Raw genomic sequence first — 21330 nt, 5'->3', positions numbered from 1 at the left:
TCTGTGTACATCATAAACGCTTCTCAATTGAAGGTGAACATTTATCTAGACCATTTTTTCTTATAATTATCTGAGGCAGCACTTAGATACAAATGAGTCGAATTTAATATGGCAAACATTTTTAACTGAAAATATATTGCCATACTGAAAATGTGAAGAATAAAAACAAAAACTTAAACTCAACTAGGTATTTTCTCTTTTTTTTTTTTATTAACTTGAGTATTTATTTACATTTCAAGTGTTATTCCCTTTCCCGGTTTCCGGTCAAACATCCCCCTAGTCCCTCCCCCTCCCCTTCTTTATGGGTGTTCCCCTCCCCATCCTCCCCCCATTGCCGCCCTCCCCACAACAATCTAGTTCACTGGGGGTTCAGTCTTAGCAGGACCCAGGGCTTCCCCTTCCACTGGTGCTCTTACTAGGATATTCATTGCTACCTATGGGGTCAGAGTCCAGGGTCAGTCCATGTATAGTCTTTAGGTAGTGGCTTTCAACTAGGTATTTTCAAGATGATCCATCCATCCCCTTCCCTCCCTTCCTTCTTTCCTCCCTTCCTATGGCAAAGACTCCTAAGTCTATAGCTCACTTCCCCTTTCCTAGTTCCTATTGGTCTGTGTCATACCTTCTTTTAAGAAAAACAACTATCATCACTATATTCAAGACAAAATTTTTACTGCTTCTCATTCTTCTGTTCTATAAAATATTCATACTTCACTCTACTGTTCTATATATTAAAGTTTTATGAGAAAGAAATTATTTTGATCAAACAACAAAATTCAAGTTAACAACCCATAAAAGAATGGAAATTATAATCATCTGAGTATATTTCACATATAAATCTTAACATAAAGTTTAACATATGAATAGCTATGTACCAATCCTGCCATCTGCTGTTTCAAATGTGTAATTTTAACAGTTTAGCTTGACGCCTGCTCAGTAGTAAGACAGTGTGGCCTAACCTGGAATTTCCATTCATTCCACTTCTACTAACCTACATAACTGACTGAAAAGAAGTTTCTACCCCACACACACACAAAACCATCAGTATCTTTCATGGCTTTCAAAAGATTTAAGAATCAAATCCTCTGTGTTTGGGGAAATGGTTGTTTATTATTATTCATAAAATTTTAGTTCCTCTATTTTCCCAGCCTCGTTTAACTGTGATTCCTGATTTGGCAGTATTTCATTTCAAGTTCTCAAGGGATTATAGAATGTGTGCATAGTCTTGTTTAAGCAGGCACAGAATTTGGAACATTCTTGCTACCTTAAACTAGCAACTATGGTAAGTCTGGAGTATATGATTTGTCTTTTACTACACAATGGATGAGTGACTACTTCCATAATCTGAAAGACGGCCCACCATAATAGCAGAAAGAGCGCCTAGCATGTGAGAGTGCTCTAGGTTTGAGTCTTTGCAAAAGAGGCTACAAGGATCCAAGAATACAGTACGCTAAGTTGACTTTAGTTGCCCTACGCCAGTGGTTCTCAACCTGTGGGTCACAAACTTCTGGGAGTCAAATGATCCTTTCACAAAGGTCACCTAAGACCATCAGAAAACACCTTCACACTATGATTCATAACTGTAGCAAAACTATTAAGAAGTAGCAACAAAAATAATGTTATGGTTGTAGGTGGGCAAGGGGGTCAACACAACATGAGGAACGTATTAAAGGGTCACAGCATTAGGAACACTGAGAACTATTGAGAACTGAACCCATCTCATGGACATGGTTTTAAAAGGTTCCAACATCCTCTGTACCCAGCTGACCTAAACTTTGATAAGTTGTTACCTTATCTTTAATAGTTTCTTGATTATAACTACTATTGATAAGGTAGGCTACACAGGCTTAATAAAAACAAGAGGTAACCCAGAACTGTCTGCTCCCACCATGCATCTGAAAACCCACATAAAGACAGAAAAAGTAGTAACCCTATTCCAAAGGAGACTCCAACAATCTCTGGAATTCTCTGATTTTTTTTCTTTACTCTGGAATACTTTGAACAATACTTCCTCGAGTTAAACTTGCCCATCAAGCTAGCCATAGTGCTGCTCTGTCTTTAGAGGCCTGCATTCACCGCTCGAGTAGTATTTCTCCGCCTTATCGTTACCTTCCAATACTTTGTCATTGACAGAGACAAGAACTAAAGCACTAGCTAGAGGTCTCAGTATAGTCTCTGTATTTGAGGCCTTCTCAGACTTTACCACATTTAAGAATTACTACCTATGTTATCCTAAAAATTCTGCAACAGTTCTTTCTTGATTTTAAGACTATTTCAAACTTTGTCAAAATAAGAAGAGAGAGGGGATGCTTCATGTTGCAAAGGTAGTCAGTTTTACCTTGAAACACTGAGTTCTTGGTAAGGCCTTTTGCCACCGCTGCGATCCCACCGTGAGTGGTGCTCACTGGTCAGCAATCCTGACGCTCCTGAGCTCCTCCTCAGCTGTGCAGTCGGGAAACTGGGTTTGCTACTCAACCCCTGTCAAATAATTCAAAACAGCTAAATTATCATCCTTTAATATGTTACATATACTGGCACATCAAAATCAATATAATGAGTACAGGTAAAACAAGCTTCACTCTGAAAACCATCCAACTTTATACTTCCATTTCCAAACTCCACATTTGATATTGTTAACTATTTATTTTTTCTTGATCAAAAAGCTCCTGAGCTCTTATGACAAACTACACTTTTTAATTTTTACATTTTATTCATAGTATCAAAAGTGAAAAAAATCTTTAAAAATGGTCATGGAAGACTGACACTAAAAATCTACTTCAGAGTACAAGGTAGGGCCCAGGGCAGTCACAACTTTTTATATTTTCAGCAAAAGGTAAATAAGTACACGATAGCTAATGTGGAAAAACTCCAGGTTCTCAGTTACATTTAAAAATTAATGATTAAATTAAGTGCAGAGCATCTTAAATACTATTTTACTGTAATTTTTGAGTAAATTCTCAATAGAGCTAAACATTTAAAGGAAATAATACTTTTCTTAAATTATTTTAAATAAATGTGCCCATGATATACATCTAATATAATGTCTACTTTATACATTTCCCCACTAGAGACACTACAATAATATCAGAAAGCTAAATACTCTATGTTTTCACAACAACACTGATTCTGCAAAAGTTGGTGGTAAGTTAGATGCACTATAACCCTTGTTTACTTTGACTTAGGTTCAAATAATCTTTCTTAGTTTGTAATATATGTAAAGAACGTTTCTACTGAGTTATCTGTCCCCTGTTGCCTGCCTTTGGATCCCCTTCCCCTAGCTGGTCAGACTCTTAGAGCCTCAGTGTGAGAGAACATGCTTAGTACTGCTGGGGCTTGATGCACCAGGGCAGGCTGGTACCCATAGGGAACTTCCCCTTCTCTGAGGAGGAGGGGAGGAGTATTGGGGAGAGGAACTAGTGAGTATAGGACTGGGAGGGGGAGGGCTTCGATCGGATATAAAGTGAATAAATAAATTAATGAAAAAAAAGAGTCATTTGTCCCTATCCCCATTCCTTTTACTCATTATTTTTTCACAAATTCTGAGATTCTTTTCTGATTTAAAATAAATCTTTGTGTTTATATGCTTTTCCAAAATCAGAGACAAATTAGATATGAAATTCTAATACGGAGTTTAAAGAACACAAAGAAAAGGCAAGATTGTTACTTCCTGGTTTTTAAATGAATTACATCAGCAGATTCCAGCACTCTAAATTACTATAATTAACTACAAAGCTTAGGAAATGAGCTACTTAGACATTCTGCTTAATTAATACCATGTTTAAAGTGTTTTTTAAGTCTATAAGAAAACTTTTCTGTTCTAAATACAACAGCATAATAATGTTTTCAGTGGGCTTTTTTTGATTACAATATTTTGTTTTCTTTTTTAACATTTTGGGCACAGTCTTAGTATGCAGCCCAGTCCCCAGTGTCCATCTCCCTAGTGCTGCAGCTGCAGGACACCATCCAGTTGCTAATGATTACAACTTTAAAGAACTATCTATTTAAAAATCACTACCTTAGACAAATAAATGTGAGTGGGAAATGAAAAAGAAAAACATATTGGGTAAAAACTCAAGAATAACTTAGGAATTATTTTGTTAATTACTCTCATCCCCTTGGGGTGCTTGTAATTATGTGGTGTACTAAAAAAGTCACAGGAATATTGATTCATTGTGAACTGATCGCTAGTGAATATGGGCACTATTTGCTAGACGTTTTAAAAGCAGAAGCATCAACTAACTATCTATGACCCAGATGATAAGAAGTTTTAAAGTCTGTAACTGTCCTTGCTTAATTTTTCAACATTTATAAACCCTAATATTGAGACCTGACAGAATCAAATTAACTCAAAAACTTCATATTTCCCTTTTCTAGATTCTGTATAAACTAGTACAATCTTTAAAAAATAACTTATCTTTTCTTGGTTAAGTTTTTAGCAACTGAATTACAATAATCCCGAAAACATTTTTAGCTTTAAAGCTTATGATTTAAGATACTAGAGAGGTGTCACAATTTAACAATAGATAACAGCACAATAAACAAGCTAATAATATGTACCAAGTTAACATATCCTATATGTCTTAATTTCTAAAATAAGTCTTATTTTTAATTACAAGACAAAATTAACTCCATATCTAATTATGGAAAAGCCAGTGCTCACTGAGTTATAAAAATGCCAGGAAGTAAAAAGAATCAGGGTTTTAAATCTGTAAAAATCATTAAGTAATAATGATATATTATAATAGTAGCCATTGTTCTTGGTTCGACTAAATCTACAAATGAAAAGAGATTATGATCTCTTTTATATAAGCCTAGAATTAAGTTCATTGCTGCTTTCTACTTCCTACTATAATGATTTCAAATCATCCTTAACATATAAATTGTTACTGCTAAGTATAACAGTGATACTTGAAATAAAAAGTGCTAGAAGCATTACATTTGCCCAGCATATATGTAAGGCCTTGGGGTCAATCCTCAGCCCTGGGAAGAAATGACTGAAAAGTGAGTACAGAATTGCTATCATTCATAACTGTCCATAAAGCAGCATTATATAAAAGAAGCTGATCCCTGGAAAAGAAATGATGTGTTATATAACACTTAGAGAAATATTTTAATAAAAATGAATCATTAAATAAGATAAATAAGGCTAGATGATTAATGTATTTTAACCTTGTGAAGTTTTCGATCGCCTTTCTCTACTGGATCTTCTACTTCAGAACAGGGATAAAATCCAGGAAATGGTGTGAAAGAATTAATCTTTGGCCTACAGGAACCTGAGAAAGCACCCATCAAGCTACTGATACTCCGCAAAGAAGAAATGACTTGTGGGGGAAGGCTTGGGTCAATCAGAAGGTCTGACACCATATTGCGAGCTTCATTTAGCACTGAAAGATCAACTCCATTTCCACCTCCAGAATTCTAAAAAATAAAAAAAGGAAAAATACGTTATTTGTTACACAGAAAGTTTAACACTAGAAAGAAAACTCCAATAGTAGGCAGCCACAGGCCATCTCCTGCAGGTGGTGGCGGGCCTTAGACTAAGGTACTGCACAACATGTGTGCCTCACTGAATTTCCAGAGCACGGCGTTCTGTACGTGCTGCAGCAGTCGTCCAAAGGGGCTGAGGAGAAAGCACGTCTACTGCTTGTTCTGCATCCACTCCTATTTCTCCCTGAACTATGAGTCTTTGCCCTTTCATGCTCTGAATACTTGGTTATGCTGTGTTGCCTTGAATGTATGCTGTAGTATTTAATTCAGCTTTTCCAGTTTTAGGCCAGAGTTGGTCTGACACCAACTAGTCTCTCTTATTGGAAATAATTTGAGAGTAATACTGCTTTCCACAAAGAACTGGTTGAAATACTATCTTTCTACATATCAGAACTAAAAAAAGATGTGAGCTCATGTTATGTAATTTCAATAAAATAAAGTATTAAGCACCTCTGAAATTATTATGTAAGAATGATCAGAGATGCCCTAAGACAGATTGGGAATGTTAATTCTTCGGTATGAGAAAATACTGTATGTGGGGTATATTTCCCTTCCCATAATCCTCCCATCTACCTTCCAGTGGTTCCCTTTATTCCCATGATAGTTGTGCTTCCACTTTATTTTTAATTAATTAATTAATTCACTTTACATCCCAATATCAGCCCCCCTCCCAGTACCTCCTCACTCAGATCCTCTCCCCGTTTTCTCCTCTTCATCTCAATAAGAGACTAGACTAGTTCAATAGTACACAGTAAGATATAAACATTTTAATAAAGAAAATTAGGCAACAAATATCTGTGTCATGATGAAAAACAGAAACAAAACATCAGAGGGCGGAGTGATGACTGCACAGTTAAAGCACTGACGCTCTTCCAGAGGGGCTGCTTCACTTCCTAGCACCCGCATGGCGGCTCACAGCCGTCTGTAAGTCCAGACACCCTCCTCTTGTCTTTGAAAGTTGCACAGGGTGCACAGGCATACATATAGCCAGAACACAAAAAAATAATAAAATAAAAACATTTAAATACAAAACAAAAATCATCCATTCAAAGGAACATTCATTTTTTAAGTTGGTGTTGAGAGAACTAGTGTAATAAAGCTAATGATGACTCAAATTCCTATAACAGATAATTAAATACTTATGGTCCCTCTCACTGGGAAAAAACATGTTTCAAAATGCCATATTAAATGCAAATTTATAGAGTAGATTATATATGTAAACATTAGTAATTCAAAAAGATCTACCAAAATGAAAAAATTATCAGTTAGTATAAAACACAATAGCATGTATTTCTAAGTTATTTTTCTCTTTCTCCTCATATTCTTATTTTCATTTTCTGATAATGATATATAATACTTACATGACAAATATGAACTTAACTTATCCCATCTCCATTTATACACACATGTATAAAGTGTGAAAACAAGGAACAGTTACTAGAAGTCAAAACAGGGATTCTCACTGGAGTACAGTGGGGTGAGGTTCTGAGGCCCCAGTAACGCTCTTTGCTTTCACATAGGTGCTAGTCAAACAGAAGGTTTAACCTGTGGAAATCCACTGAACTGTACAGTTTTCTGTACATATGTTAAAAATCTGTAAGAAGTATTTTTCAGAAATAAATTAGAGCATTTTGTTTCCCTAATAAAATGTTCTACCAGTTGATTCAGTGTTTCGTATATCACCTAAAATCAGTTTCTCTCCCTTTGTACATCAGTGTTCCACACCAAAAAACAAACCAAAACCAATACATAAATAAATAATAAAAAATAAATTAACTCATCTTTACTAAAAAGATATTAGTTAATTTTGGTCCATGATTTTATTAAAAGTACTTTTACATAAAGTATAATTTTTTATTTTCTTTTTCTTTCACATTTAATAAACTTTTACAAATTTATTTCTATGAAGATTCTGGTTAACTTAGCTCAGATAAAGAGCATTTTATTATACAGAAATCCTAATTTTGACAGGCATTGGTATTGTTCGTACTCACCTGGTAATGAGGTTTACACCACTGCTTCAAGTCCCAGTCCCAGAGAATCATCTGTAAAAGAGCACTGGGTTACAGACCATGAACAAACACACAGAGGCAAGCTGCAGCTCTCCACCAAAGATCCTACGACAGCTTCGATATCAGAAATGGAATGGAGAGACAAGAATAAAAATAATATTTATAGATTACTTCATTAATTTATATACTCTACAACTGAGCAATCTGAAAACTAAACCATTTTCAGAACAAAAGCACTACAGCAATTTATATTAACCTTCAAACATTTATTATTTGGCTGGAAAGATGGCTCAGAGGTTAAGGGCACTCGCTGCTCTCACAGATCAACCCAGAACCAAATCCCAGCACCCCCATCAGGCGGCTCACAACTGCCTGTAACTCCAATTCTAGGAGATCCAATGCTCAGCTCTGGACTCCATGGGCATTGCATGCACATGGCACACATACAGACCAACACATTCACGGAAGTAAATATAAAAATATCATAAAAAAGGAAAAACAGATCCAAGTGTTTCACTGAAAATGTAAGAAAAATTTACTGTAGACACACCACACCCACCCCAAAAGGGTCGTCATAATCTTAAGCTGGAGTCTGTATGTGGAGCTATTTCTTGTACAGACAAACTTCCAGAATTTCTTGTGTCCTGGGCTAAATTGTATTTAAGGAAACTGTTTACAAGAATCAAAGTATACTCCTTTCAGTACATGGACAAGTAGTGCCTGCTTTTGTTTCTTTCAAGACGACTGGTATAACTCACAGCCCAGCCTTGCTTTCTCTGCTTCTTCCTAGAAGGCTTTCTGCCTACCTGGCTTGTGTAATACAGGAGTCTCTGCATTCAACAAACCAGGGTTAACCTGAAGTGACTGAGCTATCGTGGCCATGACAATCTATTTCTATGAACTGTTTTGAGTTAATAAGTAAGTTCTTCTTTTGGCTTAACTAATTCCTTATAATTGCCATTTTCTATAAGGCTTTGAACCCTAATTTTGAATTGGCCTAATATTAAATTTTGTTTTAAATCCTAAAATGTTCTCTACACTTCACTACTTATATTGTTTCTTATCCTTGGGCTTTCAAAAATCTTTTTTAAGACTTGTTTTAATGACTGGTTCGTGTTATATATCACTAAGGCCATTTTCTGCAGACATGGTCTCTTCTTTCTTGTTACATGTGGATGTATCCAGCTATATGTGGGAGGGGGTTGGCTTTAAGAATCCCCTTGTTTTGTTTGTTTTTGTTTTTTAAACACATCTTTGGTAGGCTATGATAAGTCCAGTGGCCAAGCTTAAGTTCACAGTGTCTTCTGAGAAGCCAGGACAGGATCCTCATCCTTCTCATCCAAACTACCTTCTCAGGCGTTCGCCCAAAGGCATTCTGCTATGCTCACACACATGCCCTTCTTCCAGCCAAGGTATATTTTCCTGCTATCAAGCTTGGAATGGACAGTCGCAGGCTTATAGATGATAAAGCCCATCTTTGATCAGCTTCCAGATCTGCTTGTAGGGACCGGCAATGGCAATTTCACTAGTCTCACTGGGGTCCATCCAGACCTCCCTTTTGCCTCAGCAGAGACCATTTAAAAAAGCAAGCCTCTCCTGAAACCTGAGCATACTCATGGCTGTAGTAGCAAAAATAAAATTATTTGGTCACTACTCCAACATTTACCTGATGGTTGGGAAAGCTATTTTTGTAAAGAAACAGAGAACCTGTGGTCTCTTACTTGATTACTTTTCTTTTTAAATTTCTTAAAATATAAAAAAATATGTTCAGAATCAGGCTGATAGTAGGATAGTCACAGTGGGCTATAATTTGGTGATTCATATTTTAGAAAGTACACCACCTCCAGTCACTAAAAGGTACTGTGGTATTGTTGCTATCCCCTCATCAACATCTTTCCAGAAAGTAAGTTCTGTTTCCTACTAAAGTCTATTTGTTCCCAAAGAAGATTCAAACCATACTATATCCACTATATGCCCAAAAGTGACTGTAGTGTAACAATAAACAAAGTTACTTTTTAATAGACAGGATCATTACATTTATACAATTGTTTTATATGGCCCTAAGTATAGCCTTGTTATAATCACTTCATGTTGTAACTTAATAAGCATGAAATCTGGATTGAAAAGACACAGACGACCTCAACATTGCTAAGAGTCTCTTGTACTTCAGACTGCTCCGACCCACTCTTTGCATGCTGTCTGTATGGGATTGGCTCTGGAGGTTTAGATGCACTACATTAATTCTGTCCTTACTTTAGTATGACAAAGCTCCTTAACAATTGATGAAATCAACTAGTCACCATTCCTTTATAGTAGCACAATCACCTCTCATTATGACTTTTATAAACCTGGTGTTTTTCTCAAGTTTACCAATAAATATTGCTATTTATTGACATTTATATTAATGTTCAGATCTAGTATTCTTGGTGGAGGCCTTCAATAAATCGTAATTAAAGGCCATATTACATAAATAGATATATGCTGTATATTTGTGGTATTAAAGGATCTAGGAAAGAAAGAGATCAATTGCAAAAAAGAAAAATATCTAAAAAGCTTCCTGGATTGAAGCAGAGAATTATAATGAAAATAGGTTGAAATGCATTGTAATGAAGTATCCCTGCTGCTTGCTTATTATAAGATTGATTCTGAGTTCAGACAAATCCAAAATAGTCTACTCAGAAGCCACTGTAATCCACAAAAAGGGATGAAATACTGTCTTTTGTAAGATATGATGGAGCTAGAAGACACCAATTAATCGAAACAAGCCTAACATAGAAAGACAAATGCCACATTCTCATTCATATGTGGAAGCTGAAAAAGTTATTTTGTAAAAACAGAATACCGAAAAAGAAAAGTGGGTTGGAGGAAGGACAGGGAGGAGTTAAACAAGGTATAAAATCACAGTTACTTAGGTGGAATGATTTTTAATGTTCTACAGAACGGAAAGTGGCTATATTTCTCACTCATTATATATTTATATATTTTGTAAGGACTAGAAAAGTTCAAACTTTTAACATAAATACTAATTAATTACCCTGATCTGGTCACTACACACTGAATATATATGTAGAATTACCACTCTTCACAATTATATGTCAAATTGAAAGCTTTCTCAAGAACAAAGACTTCAGAATTGTGTTTCATTTGTGTGGGAGGAGGGTGAGTGCGTATATGCATGTCTCATTAGAGATGAGGAAATAGGAAGACATCTTTCATGGGCTAGTGTTCTTTCTTTCCACTGTGGGTTCAGGGATTAAACCCAGATTGTCAGGCTTATATGCAATCACCTTTATCTCTTCATCCATCTCATCAGACTTAAAGCTTTAGAAATTTGGCATTGGTCAGACGTTTTTATTGTCCTTTATAAAAGCTTAATCCATAGCAAATTTAGTGAAAATACCAAAGTTTGATCTTTTGCTATAATGTGACATCAGGAGACAAAAATAAAAATCAATGCAAAACAGTTTAGGACAGGAAAAGGCTAGATATAACACAAGTCATCAAAAATTGAAAAATGCATATTCATACATGCACTGAGAATTAATAAAATATAGCTACAACTATGTATGTGAATTGAGGAGACTTGAACAGAACAAGTCAGAAAAGTATAAATTTATTCAGATAAATGAAATATATAGTATTGAGTAGTGTACCTTTGGAAATATTATTATATGGGATACTGTACAGACCTTTAAGATGGTGACTACCTTTAGAGAAGAGAAGCTATTCAGACTTAAGGCAAACAGGAAACGTTAACTCTAACGTTACCATTCAAGATGGAAGCTAATGGGGACAGAAGCGGAGGTGGCCGGAAGAGTTAGATCCTTGGCATTTCCCCTCCATACCAGAACCATGCCTTAAGAATAGAAGAATGCAATAGTACATCAGTGATGCTTGTCTTTATATTTTATGCATATTTTAAACACTTATTCTGCTTTGGCCAAAAAGAGATTAGAGAGACAAAGAAATAGAGATGGTTATTAGAGAACAAGCTTAAGAAATTATGACAGAAAGGCAAGAGGAAATGGATTCAGTATCAGACACTTTACACGGCAGGTTCTGTGGCATTATTTGTACTTGATGGTAGAAGAAGTAACCAGACTAGACACAGAGGGGAGGCTAAAAGAGCAAACCATTTTCTGCAGTGCTAGGTAGAACCCACACCGCATGTATGCTGGGCAAGCACACATGAGTCACAGCCACAGACAAGGAAGGGACGTCTGATGAAAGGGTCTCTAAATGTGCCTGTAATATCAAATTATGTACAAATTATGTGCAATTAATACATAATACATTTATAATGATGGAGAAAGTTTTAACTAGAAAACAGAAATAATATTATCAGTCAATACTTATCAAATTATGACTTACTTGTTGTTTCACGGTATCTAGAATAGTTAGAGATTAAAGAAAATACTGTGTAATTGTGAAATCTAAATTTAATACTGAGTACCATATAAATTTCAGTATTATCATCTTAAAAGTTACTAACTTTATTTTAAAAAATGCTCCATAGTCCAAAGTCTGCTTATTTGACAAAAATACAAATTAACTGAAGTATTTAGTATCATTCAAACATTATTAATATCTCCTAAATGTGTACTCTTTTAATTGTGTTGCATTCTGTATCTCATGGAGAACTAATAAATGGCTCAAACTAAGTTTCCTAAAAAATAATAGCATTATAAATGTAGTGACATAAATGTCCGGTCTAAATGGAGACTATCACAAATGATACAAATCTGCAGTGTGACAACACTATTAAACTCATGAAAGCACTTATGGAGGCAGAAGTGCCACTAGAATATGCCACGGCTCCTTTCAGAAAAGCTGAACTGTATTTTAACTGGCAATCCATTCCCCTATGTGCTTCTGAATATTGTCTACTTTGAAACTTTGTCAAGTAATGATAGGAAAACAGAAACTTTTAAAGAAAACATTAAGACCTCTTTGATAAACTAACATTTTTTCTAGAACAAGAAAATCTTTCCATAGATGAAACAAAGGACTTTTATTCTGAATTTAAAAAAACTATCAAGGCACCACTCATACTGTGAACCCCTCTCTGGCAAAGCACGTCAAGGATGAACCATTGCTGGTAGACTCAGACACTAGACACAAGGAGCAGCAACACTCTGCTGAGAGAGAACAGATCAATTACAAATATGTAGAGATCGTTTCACGGCTCAAGACAACACAAGACAGGAAAAGCACACAAGCAAAGGAGTGATTGTGCAGACACTGTACTTCTCTGCTGATGAAAATACTCAGATTCTAAGTATAAACCATCCCTTGGTAAAGTATAATCCACACACGGAACATCAGCAGCTAACTTTCTATATGTTTATCACAAAATATCCATGTTATAAAAGCTGGCTTGTTTCTCTTTAGTCATTGTTTTGTAAACTTTAGAATCGACTTGAATATGTGCGCTGGAATCAGGACTATTCCTAGACAGTCTCAGATATCTGAAAAGCAAACAGCTTTAGTAAGAAATAAACGTGCCACACCAACACATGCCTGCATGCTGCCTTTCATTAGGTGAGCGTGAGACAGAGCCATGCAGAGCAGACCACGCTGGCCTCAACTTCTTGAGCTTCTGATCCTCCTTACTCCACCTCTAAAGAGCTAAGATTATTACAGTCGTTCATCATGCCCAGCTACCCAAAGCTTTACTTGCAGAAAGCAACTGGTATTTAAAACATGATGAGCAAGATTCAATATAAACAGCACAAATGTAAATGCAATTTTCGCTATAAATTATTTTTTATTATTCTTTAGAAAATGGAGCAACCACTAAAATATTTTTTAAAAAAATATGAAATAATTCTATTTCTCAACAGTTAAGTATGATGTGTCTCATCAAATTAATAACTAGAAACAGAGAGTAGACATTAGTGAAAATGTTTATAATTTCAATGTCTATGAATGTATAGAACCAACAGTAATAAATAATACATGCCTCCCCTTGTTTAATTGTGGTTTCATTTAAATGAAGCAGAAAGGGATTAAATGTAAACGAACCTAAAACATGTTATTTACTTCTCATAAATACCTGTTACTACAAAAGAGATTGTTAAAACAAAAACTCTGTGTTTTTACTTTATGAAAGTAGTAAGAATTTATTTTTATAAATTTACCTAAAACTGGTGGGAGGTTACCAAACATGCAGAGTATACAATGCATGGCAAGTATAATTTAATATTTTCAAGTACTGGTCTAAGTATTCACTTCTCCTACATAATAAGTAGTTCTTCTGAAATCTTGCTTCCAGATAGACAGTCACTGCTCTGCATGAACACTGTACATGTCAGCCAAGCTGAGGCATCTAAACTTCAATTTCCATAGCACTAGAACAGCATAGACAGACAAGTAAAGCTCAACTGTGGATCACAATAAAAGCATCACGGTAACTATATAAAATAATTTTAAATATTTATATTTATGTCCCTCAAAATGCCAGTACTCATGCATTATCTGAAACGACTGAGTCTTTTCACAAACTGTGAATACACATTGAGGCTAATTTTAAGAACACTACTGCTTTTTCTAGGTTACATATAAAAATGTATATTCTTTTAAAAATTTTTAGTTGGTTTGATAAAGTTGTACCCATGACTGCATTTATTTAAATTCATCTTTTCTTTGTGGTTAAAAGTTGAATTCTGATAAAAGTTTGTTTGAATATGTTTATAAGTCTAACATGCTTTACAGAGTTCTACAAAACCACCAAAACCACAGTGAATCATCAGCAGTACAACCAGGAGATGTTATCAAGTTCAATTACGTCAATGAGGTTTTACTTCATTTTTCTCTATGCAGCCCAAAAGAAAAACATATATGCATCCTCAAAAACAGAACTGCAGTACTCATGTCAAGCTTAAAAGAATGTGCTGTGGGGTGTTCCCATGTGAACTGTGACCCATGCCGTGTTCTTATTTTTTGAGCTTCATGTTTTTCACATCTATGCTACTGAAACTGAACAAATTTCAGTACTTCCAATTTTTCTAATTCTGTGCCAGCGGAGACAATCATTTAACTTGGTGTTTATTGAACATAAAAGCATAAAGTATAGACAAAATGTTAAACTACAGCTGTAGTTTATAATAGACTCTAATATATAAACAAAATTTGACCCCTATGAAACAAAAAAGAGCCCCATTCAGGAAATCTAAAACGGGGGAAAGGGGTCTGTGAGGGACTTAGAGGTAGGGAAGAGACTACTATTATACTATTTTTTTTCTATTATTCGTACTATTATGAATCAACTAATTAATCAACTAATAGAATCTATTATTAATCAACTAATAGAATGATGTTCATGGTGGACTCTGACTACATGCTATAAAGCAATACAATGTTAGGCACTTAATATATATTGTCTCCTTTTAATATTTACTGTAATTATCCATATTCCTGAAATTCTGAGCCTTCTCCATTTCACATATGAAAAAGTATGCATGCCAAAATCATATGACTAGCCACACTTTAGATTGAATTCTAGTGCTTTAGGAATTGTTAGGCATTAGGAAATAGCATCTTATTCTTACAGTTTGCTGCTGTGTGCTGACAATGTGCCCACTGCTTGGGAAAGCATGTAAAAAGCGCAGCAATCTGACATGCCAGCCTGCTTTTCTGTGTGAGAAGAGGAGGCATGGAATGGTGCAGACTACTCTGCTTTGGCCTCCCAGGCCTAGTCTTTGTTCTCCTTTGAACCATAGTGAAATCAAGCCCTGTATTCTGTGTCTGCTGAGCAACATTGCAGCCGACTTACACAGTAGGAGTCAACAGCAGGAAACCAGAGCTTATTCAGAGGTAAAGCTTAGGTTAATTCCTCTATGCAGCTTCCCTGGATCTGTATACCACTCCTCCAGCAACAACTTAGTCCTCCATGACTACAGGTTTTCACAGATGATTCTTCAAGCCATAGGTAAGGTGCTTTCTACTGTTACAAGTCTCTGGTTGTCTAGCCTTCTCTTAGCCATATTCTTAACTGTTTTCATTATCTAGAATATTTGTTATTAAAACATTATTATTATTTGAACCATCTTTGATGGAATTCAGTTTTATGCTGGGCCCCAAAGTCATAAAGGTTATCATAACTAAGTTTTTTACCGTCACAGCATAATGACAGAATATGAAGTTGGGTTTATTTCCTCTGACTTCAATTCATTTTCATTCATACTATGCTAAATAGGTAATGATTTATGTTCTTTAAGTTATGCTTTTTAAAAATTAAGACCTTTGGGGTTGGGGATTTAGCTCAGTGGTAGAGTGCTTGCCTAGCAAGCGCAAGGCCCTGGGTTCGGTCCCCAGCTCCGAGAAAAAGAAAGAAGAAAAAAAAAGAAAAAAAAGAAGAAAAAGAAATATTAAGACCTTTAATTTTTTTAATCATCCATCTAGACTTGTGGCTTTTATAAATAAAGGCTGCTTTATGTATTTATACAATAATTCAGCCACTCTATTGTTAAAATCAGACTCTCTATAACGTACATAGTTACAACATCCACTGATATCTGGCACCCACAGATTAAGGAAGCCACTGTAGCAACTCTGAACAATGCACACAACTAAAGATCTATAAACAGCTCAAACAGTCAAATAACACAAAGGAATTGCCTGCCCTGGGTATACTTAGTGCCTAACAAAAGATACATAGCACATGTTTCTGTTCTGATTTCCTGAACCACTGGAAATCAAAACCACTGGACTTACTGGTAAAATAATCATATCCCTACAGAAGGGGAAATAACACCAAATACAAATGTGTTATCTGCTAGAAGTCCTTTTTCTTAGGAATTTTGCTGATGGTGTCTTGATATTTGTATCTTTTGATATGTGTAATCTCTACCCAAAAGCAGTACAAAAAAAGGACAGCACACTCCACTCCTCTGTGGGGGCAAAAACCAGTAATTCCCTATAAGAATTCAACTGCAAAACGGTAACCTTTCACAGTCTGCCATCTTGAGCATAGGAATTATCAATGATAGTTACAACCCAGATACAGAAAGACTGCTAGGTTTCCATTTGTAGACACAGGATAGAAAGAACTGTAGGTAATACCTAAATATTATTGAGGCCATAAATTTGAAAGAGAAAATACTGTGAACAGATAAGCTAGTCAATCGTTTTTTATGTCCTCAAACTTGAGTCTGATTTTTATTTTAAAAAGACTGAGTTCAAAGAAAAGAATTCAATCCAAGTCTGGCAACAATAGCATGTTCACTGTGCTTGGGGGTGCTTGCGTGCACACACATGCGCATGCACACACAGCCAGAGAGAGAGAGAGAGAGAGAGAGAGAGAGAGAGAGAGAGGAGATTTATACATTAGTAATCATGAAATCACAGAATCAGCAATGTTGTTTATGATTATTATAATAAAATTTAGATAAATTAACCTGTTAAATAGATAAATAACTTTAAATTTCCTCTCTCCTTTCCCATTTCACTCTAATTCAATCAAGATTTGCCTTGTTTTTCTATTCCCACATTTATTTTTTGCATTTAACAATATATTAACCATATTTTTTACCTCATGTAAACATGTAAACATGTAAACAACATGTAATTCTCCTTTTACAATTCTAGTCTCACTTTATACAATAACATCATTTTGCAAATAAATAACACTAAGACGAGAGAAACTGATCTTCCTTGTCTTTATAACTCTGTGTCTATCCTTACTTAAAAGAAAAATCTGTATATAGACAAACATTCAAGTAAATAAATGAACTATTTCTTCATAGGTCAGACAAACCTTCTACAAAGAAAAATATAAATATATAATTATATCAATTCACCTTCCTAACCAGTTACCTGATAAGTTTTCCAAGCCTATTTGGTATTTCTTGCATCCTATTCACACACAAACACACACACACACACACACACACACCCTTTTCCCCCTTGGTTTTTTACTCTTTTCTTCCTATTTCTTTACTCTCATTAATTCTTCTATCCACTTAAAAGAAATACATATGTCCCTTAAATTATAAAACTTTTTAAAAACTTCCAAATTTAATAAGAAAATAATAAGAAACTAGGCTGACCAAGTATATTGTCAATATGCAGACTGTGGACCATAAAAAGTTGTGGGTGCTCAATGACTTTGTCAAATTTCCTAAAGAAATAAAAGGCATTTCTTCCAAAATGGACTATGTAGGAAAAATAGCAGAGTATATGTAAAACTGTTTTCTTAACACTTCATCTTATGGGAGTCTTTTCACTTAAACATCTATCCACTCCTTACAGGGCATTAACAATCCAAAGTAGGAATGAACTCAAGTCCACGCTGAGAAACCATTTGAGTTTATTGGGCTACTTACAGAACATGAATAAGGGTTGCTTACAGAAGCAGGCTCAACCCCAAAGCATCACAAAGTTTTAACAGAGCATTAATTCCTACTTTTCCATAACTTCATGGATGGAGTCCCCATTTTCATAGTCTACTCTAGCAACCACAAGACCATGTGCAACTAGGGCAGAATGATAGAATCCCAATAGAGGATTAAATCATCTACTTGAACCCCTCCTTTCATGAAGTAACCTCAACAGATAACAAAATTAATACTCACAGCTGTTTTGATGAAGATGATGGCTGACATACTCAGAGAAGAGTGGTCTGGAACACTTGTGAGAGTTTAAACAATTTCTCACAGCAAAAAATCTTGTTTTGCTAAGATGAATTTACTTTGCCATCAACTGTCTTTACTTTAGAACTCAATGTTAAATTTAAAAGATGTCTATTCAAACTTTGGAGCAAAGACTGAAAGAATGGCCATCCAGAGCCTGCCCCACATGTGCCCCATAGAGTTGATATATATATATAATATATATATTATATATATATATATCTCCACCAACACTAGATTAAGATTGATGAAGCTAAGAAGTGCATGTTGACAGGAACTGGATATAGACCTCTCCTGAGAGACACAGCCAGAACATGACAAATACAGAGGCAAGAGCTAGCAGCAAACCACTGAACTGAGAACAGGGTCACCCATTGGAGGAGTTAGAGAAAAGATTGAAGAAGCTGAAGGGGCTTGCAACCACATAAGAACAACAACACCAACCAACCAGAGCTCCCAGGGATTAAACCACCATCCAAAGACTATGGACTGACCCATAGCTCCAGCTACATATGGAGCAGAGGATGGCCTTATTAGACACCAATGAAAGGAAAAGCCCTTGATCCTATCAAGGCTGGACACTCCAGTGTAGGGGAATGTGGGGGGGGGCTGGTTGGGGAGGGGAAACGCCCTTTTAGAAAGGGGAGGAGGATGGGATAGGGGACTTATGGCCAGGAAACCAGGAAGGGGAATAACATTTGAAATATAAATAAAAATTATCCAATAAAAATAAAGGTGTAAAAATGTTTAAAAAAGATGTCTATTAAACAAAATCAACACTAAAGCAACAAAGCTTTTATGCTAATTAACCAAGAAAAAACTTAAAAATCAAATTCTAACCAATTAATCTGTCAAAATAAAAATTTGACATTTTCATTTGAGATTTCTATTGGTCAAACAAAATTATTCAAGTGACCAGCAGTATCTATTTGACACTGATATTAGCTGAGTAAATACATTTTGTCATGGTAACCAAGCTTACATTTAAGCAAGCAAAGTTACTAGTTCCATAGCAACCTGACTTTAAAATGAAAATCAGTAATCTCTCTTTGCTTAGAAAGATCAAATTCTCCAAAGACTGTCTTGGTATCTAACAGTTACAAAGCAAAATATGCAAAAAGTTTTATATTTTGCATAAGTAAAGACGCTTTTAAAAGAAGTCTTATAATTGCAGATAAATTTAACATCATCTTTCAAAAAATCTTAACAGAATAGAAAACCATTAAATGCTAATTTTCCATATGTAACAAAAGACTGGAATAGTAAAACCCTAGGAACTATTAATACTGGATTGATGGTTACTACAGTGTGGTTAAGACTCAGCTAAAGAAAGTGGCAAATCAAAATACTTCAAGTAACTTTTGATTAACACATCTAAATAGAAGCAACTCAAATTATTTATTTTTCTAAGCTGATCTTTCTGATAGTAGCATTCAAATAAAAATTAACATTTATAGCTCTAAATCACACTGAAAAAGAAAACCACCACATAGTTGTATTAAGTTATATCAATAATCAGTGAATTCTTTGATCTTTTTCTTCAAAACTATAGCTGGTCACTTATTAATAGATAAATCCATTGGAATGTTGTGTTCTGCTGAGATTAAAGAGTCTAGTGCAGTGGTAAACTGTTCTATTTTTTTAAGCCATCAAACTGTTAGAAAATAAATTCTTGGTTTTTGTTGTTATGTTGCTAGCCCACAAGGATAATTAAATAAACCCATGAATAGCATGCATTTAAATGCAGGCCATTTTTAAAACTCAACAAATATTAACACAAACATAAACAAAGTCTGCAACCTTCATCCTGCAGGACAAGGTCTGTTTTGTTTCTACTGGGATCTTGAAAAGAAAATACCTAGTATGTAATAGCTGCTTAATAACTACTTATATAATAAATTAATTTATAATATATTTTCAATTTAGTAGTTTAAGATTTGATTAGAGTCTAATGTTATTAATTATGGTAGCTAATAGTTATTAAGAGTCACTATATATCGTATTACTTCACTTAAAACTTGAGAATCAATATTATAGCTTTCTCTATTTTTTATAATAAATTACGGCTAAATGTCTTAGCAACTGTGTGACTTTATATAACAAGTAAATAAGGAGAACAAGAATTTAAACAGATCTTGATAACTAAAAAACAATCCATCTTAATGACAAATTTACAACTCATATTTATGCCATATACAAATTTCCACTATATCAGCATCTTTCATTTTATAAAAAGATCAATTTTACAAAAATATTTCAGAAAAGAAATTTTCAAGGAACAAGTGACTGCAACATATCTTCCTAGCTTTTATGGTCAGTCTCCAACCAAATCAGAGTTCTTGCCTCTAAAACATCTGCTTCTGTTGTAACATCACACACAAAAGTGTACTGCCAATTTACAACACCAAGGTCCAAATTACTTTCTACCAGATATCAGTGCAGAAAAGAACACACTGTCTCACATTCATTGTGCAGATGAACTGTGTTTTATAAAATGTAAAACACTACAAAAATGCTCCGAATATTGTTGCTAAGGCACTGCCTTACGTACATGTTGTCTAGATTCCTCACAATAAGAATGTGTTATTACTATATAAATAATCTTCCCTCCTAGGCTCCATCTGTCCTAAAGACTCATTCTACAAAAAAAAAAATTTCATTTCTCTACAATGCTAATCTTTTTGGACTGCTATAAAAGTAACTCGTCACCTGGATTTTGGAGGGTTTAGGATTATGTGACACAAGAAGACAAGTCAGGTTGCTGATAAAGGAGAACTAACCCCTTTTTAGCCAGCACGGGCTGGCAACAGCTGGATAGTCCAAGAAAAGCTGCACTTCCTACTGGTATGGTCCTTTGTCCTCTTATACCTCCCCTTTGTCTCTCCTCTTCAGGCCTTTAGTGGCAGGAATTATTTCCCATAGGTCTCCTCAGACTTGAAAATAGTTCTTTGTCACATGATCTTCAGTGACTAACTAGAATATGGTCCCCAATGACATACACACAATTTTCTCATATTATTCTTGGCATTCAACTTAAGTATTTGTAATATAAAGTGTACTAGAAAAGACACTAGACATAAAGTGAGAAATTTTTCATTCTGTTTCCAGTTGGACCAATAATAATGTTCTATTAAACTTAAAATTCTTTTTTTAGACTTTATTTATTTTATGTATGTGAGTACACCATCACTGTCCTCAGACAC

At 35.0% G+C, this 21330-nt stretch overlaps 1 protein-coding gene across 8 annotated transcripts in view; it reads right to left on the bottom strand.

Annotated features, from left to right (window-relative positions):
* The window catches only part of Pde3b (phosphodiesterase 3B), a 155514-nt gene that overhangs the window by 63036 nt on the left and 71148 nt on the right, over positions 1 to 21330 (bottom strand). For all 8 annotated transcript variants that reach the window (XR_015620795.1, XM_087551579.1, NM_017229.2 and 5 more), the window contains 3 exon segments: positions 7479 to 7529; positions 5167 to 5415; positions 2336 to 2475 (listed from right to left, as the gene is read on the bottom strand). Coding sequence is in view for 7 of the 8 variants with exons in the window: in XM_087551579.1 (XP_087407705.1) it covers positions 2336 to 2475; positions 5167 to 5415; positions 7479 to 7529 (440 nt within the window). In the remaining variant the exon portion in view is untranslated.

Source organism: Rattus norvegicus, chromosome 1 (genome assembly GCF_021556685.1).
Source record: "Rattus norvegicus strain SHRSP/BbbUtx chromosome 1, alternate assembly SHRSP_T2T, whole genome shotgun sequence".
NCBI lineage: Eukaryota > Metazoa > Chordata > Mammalia > Rodentia > Muridae > Rattus > Rattus norvegicus.
Note: the sequence above shows the minus strand (reverse complement) of the source record. Positions and strands in the feature narration are given on the sequence as shown.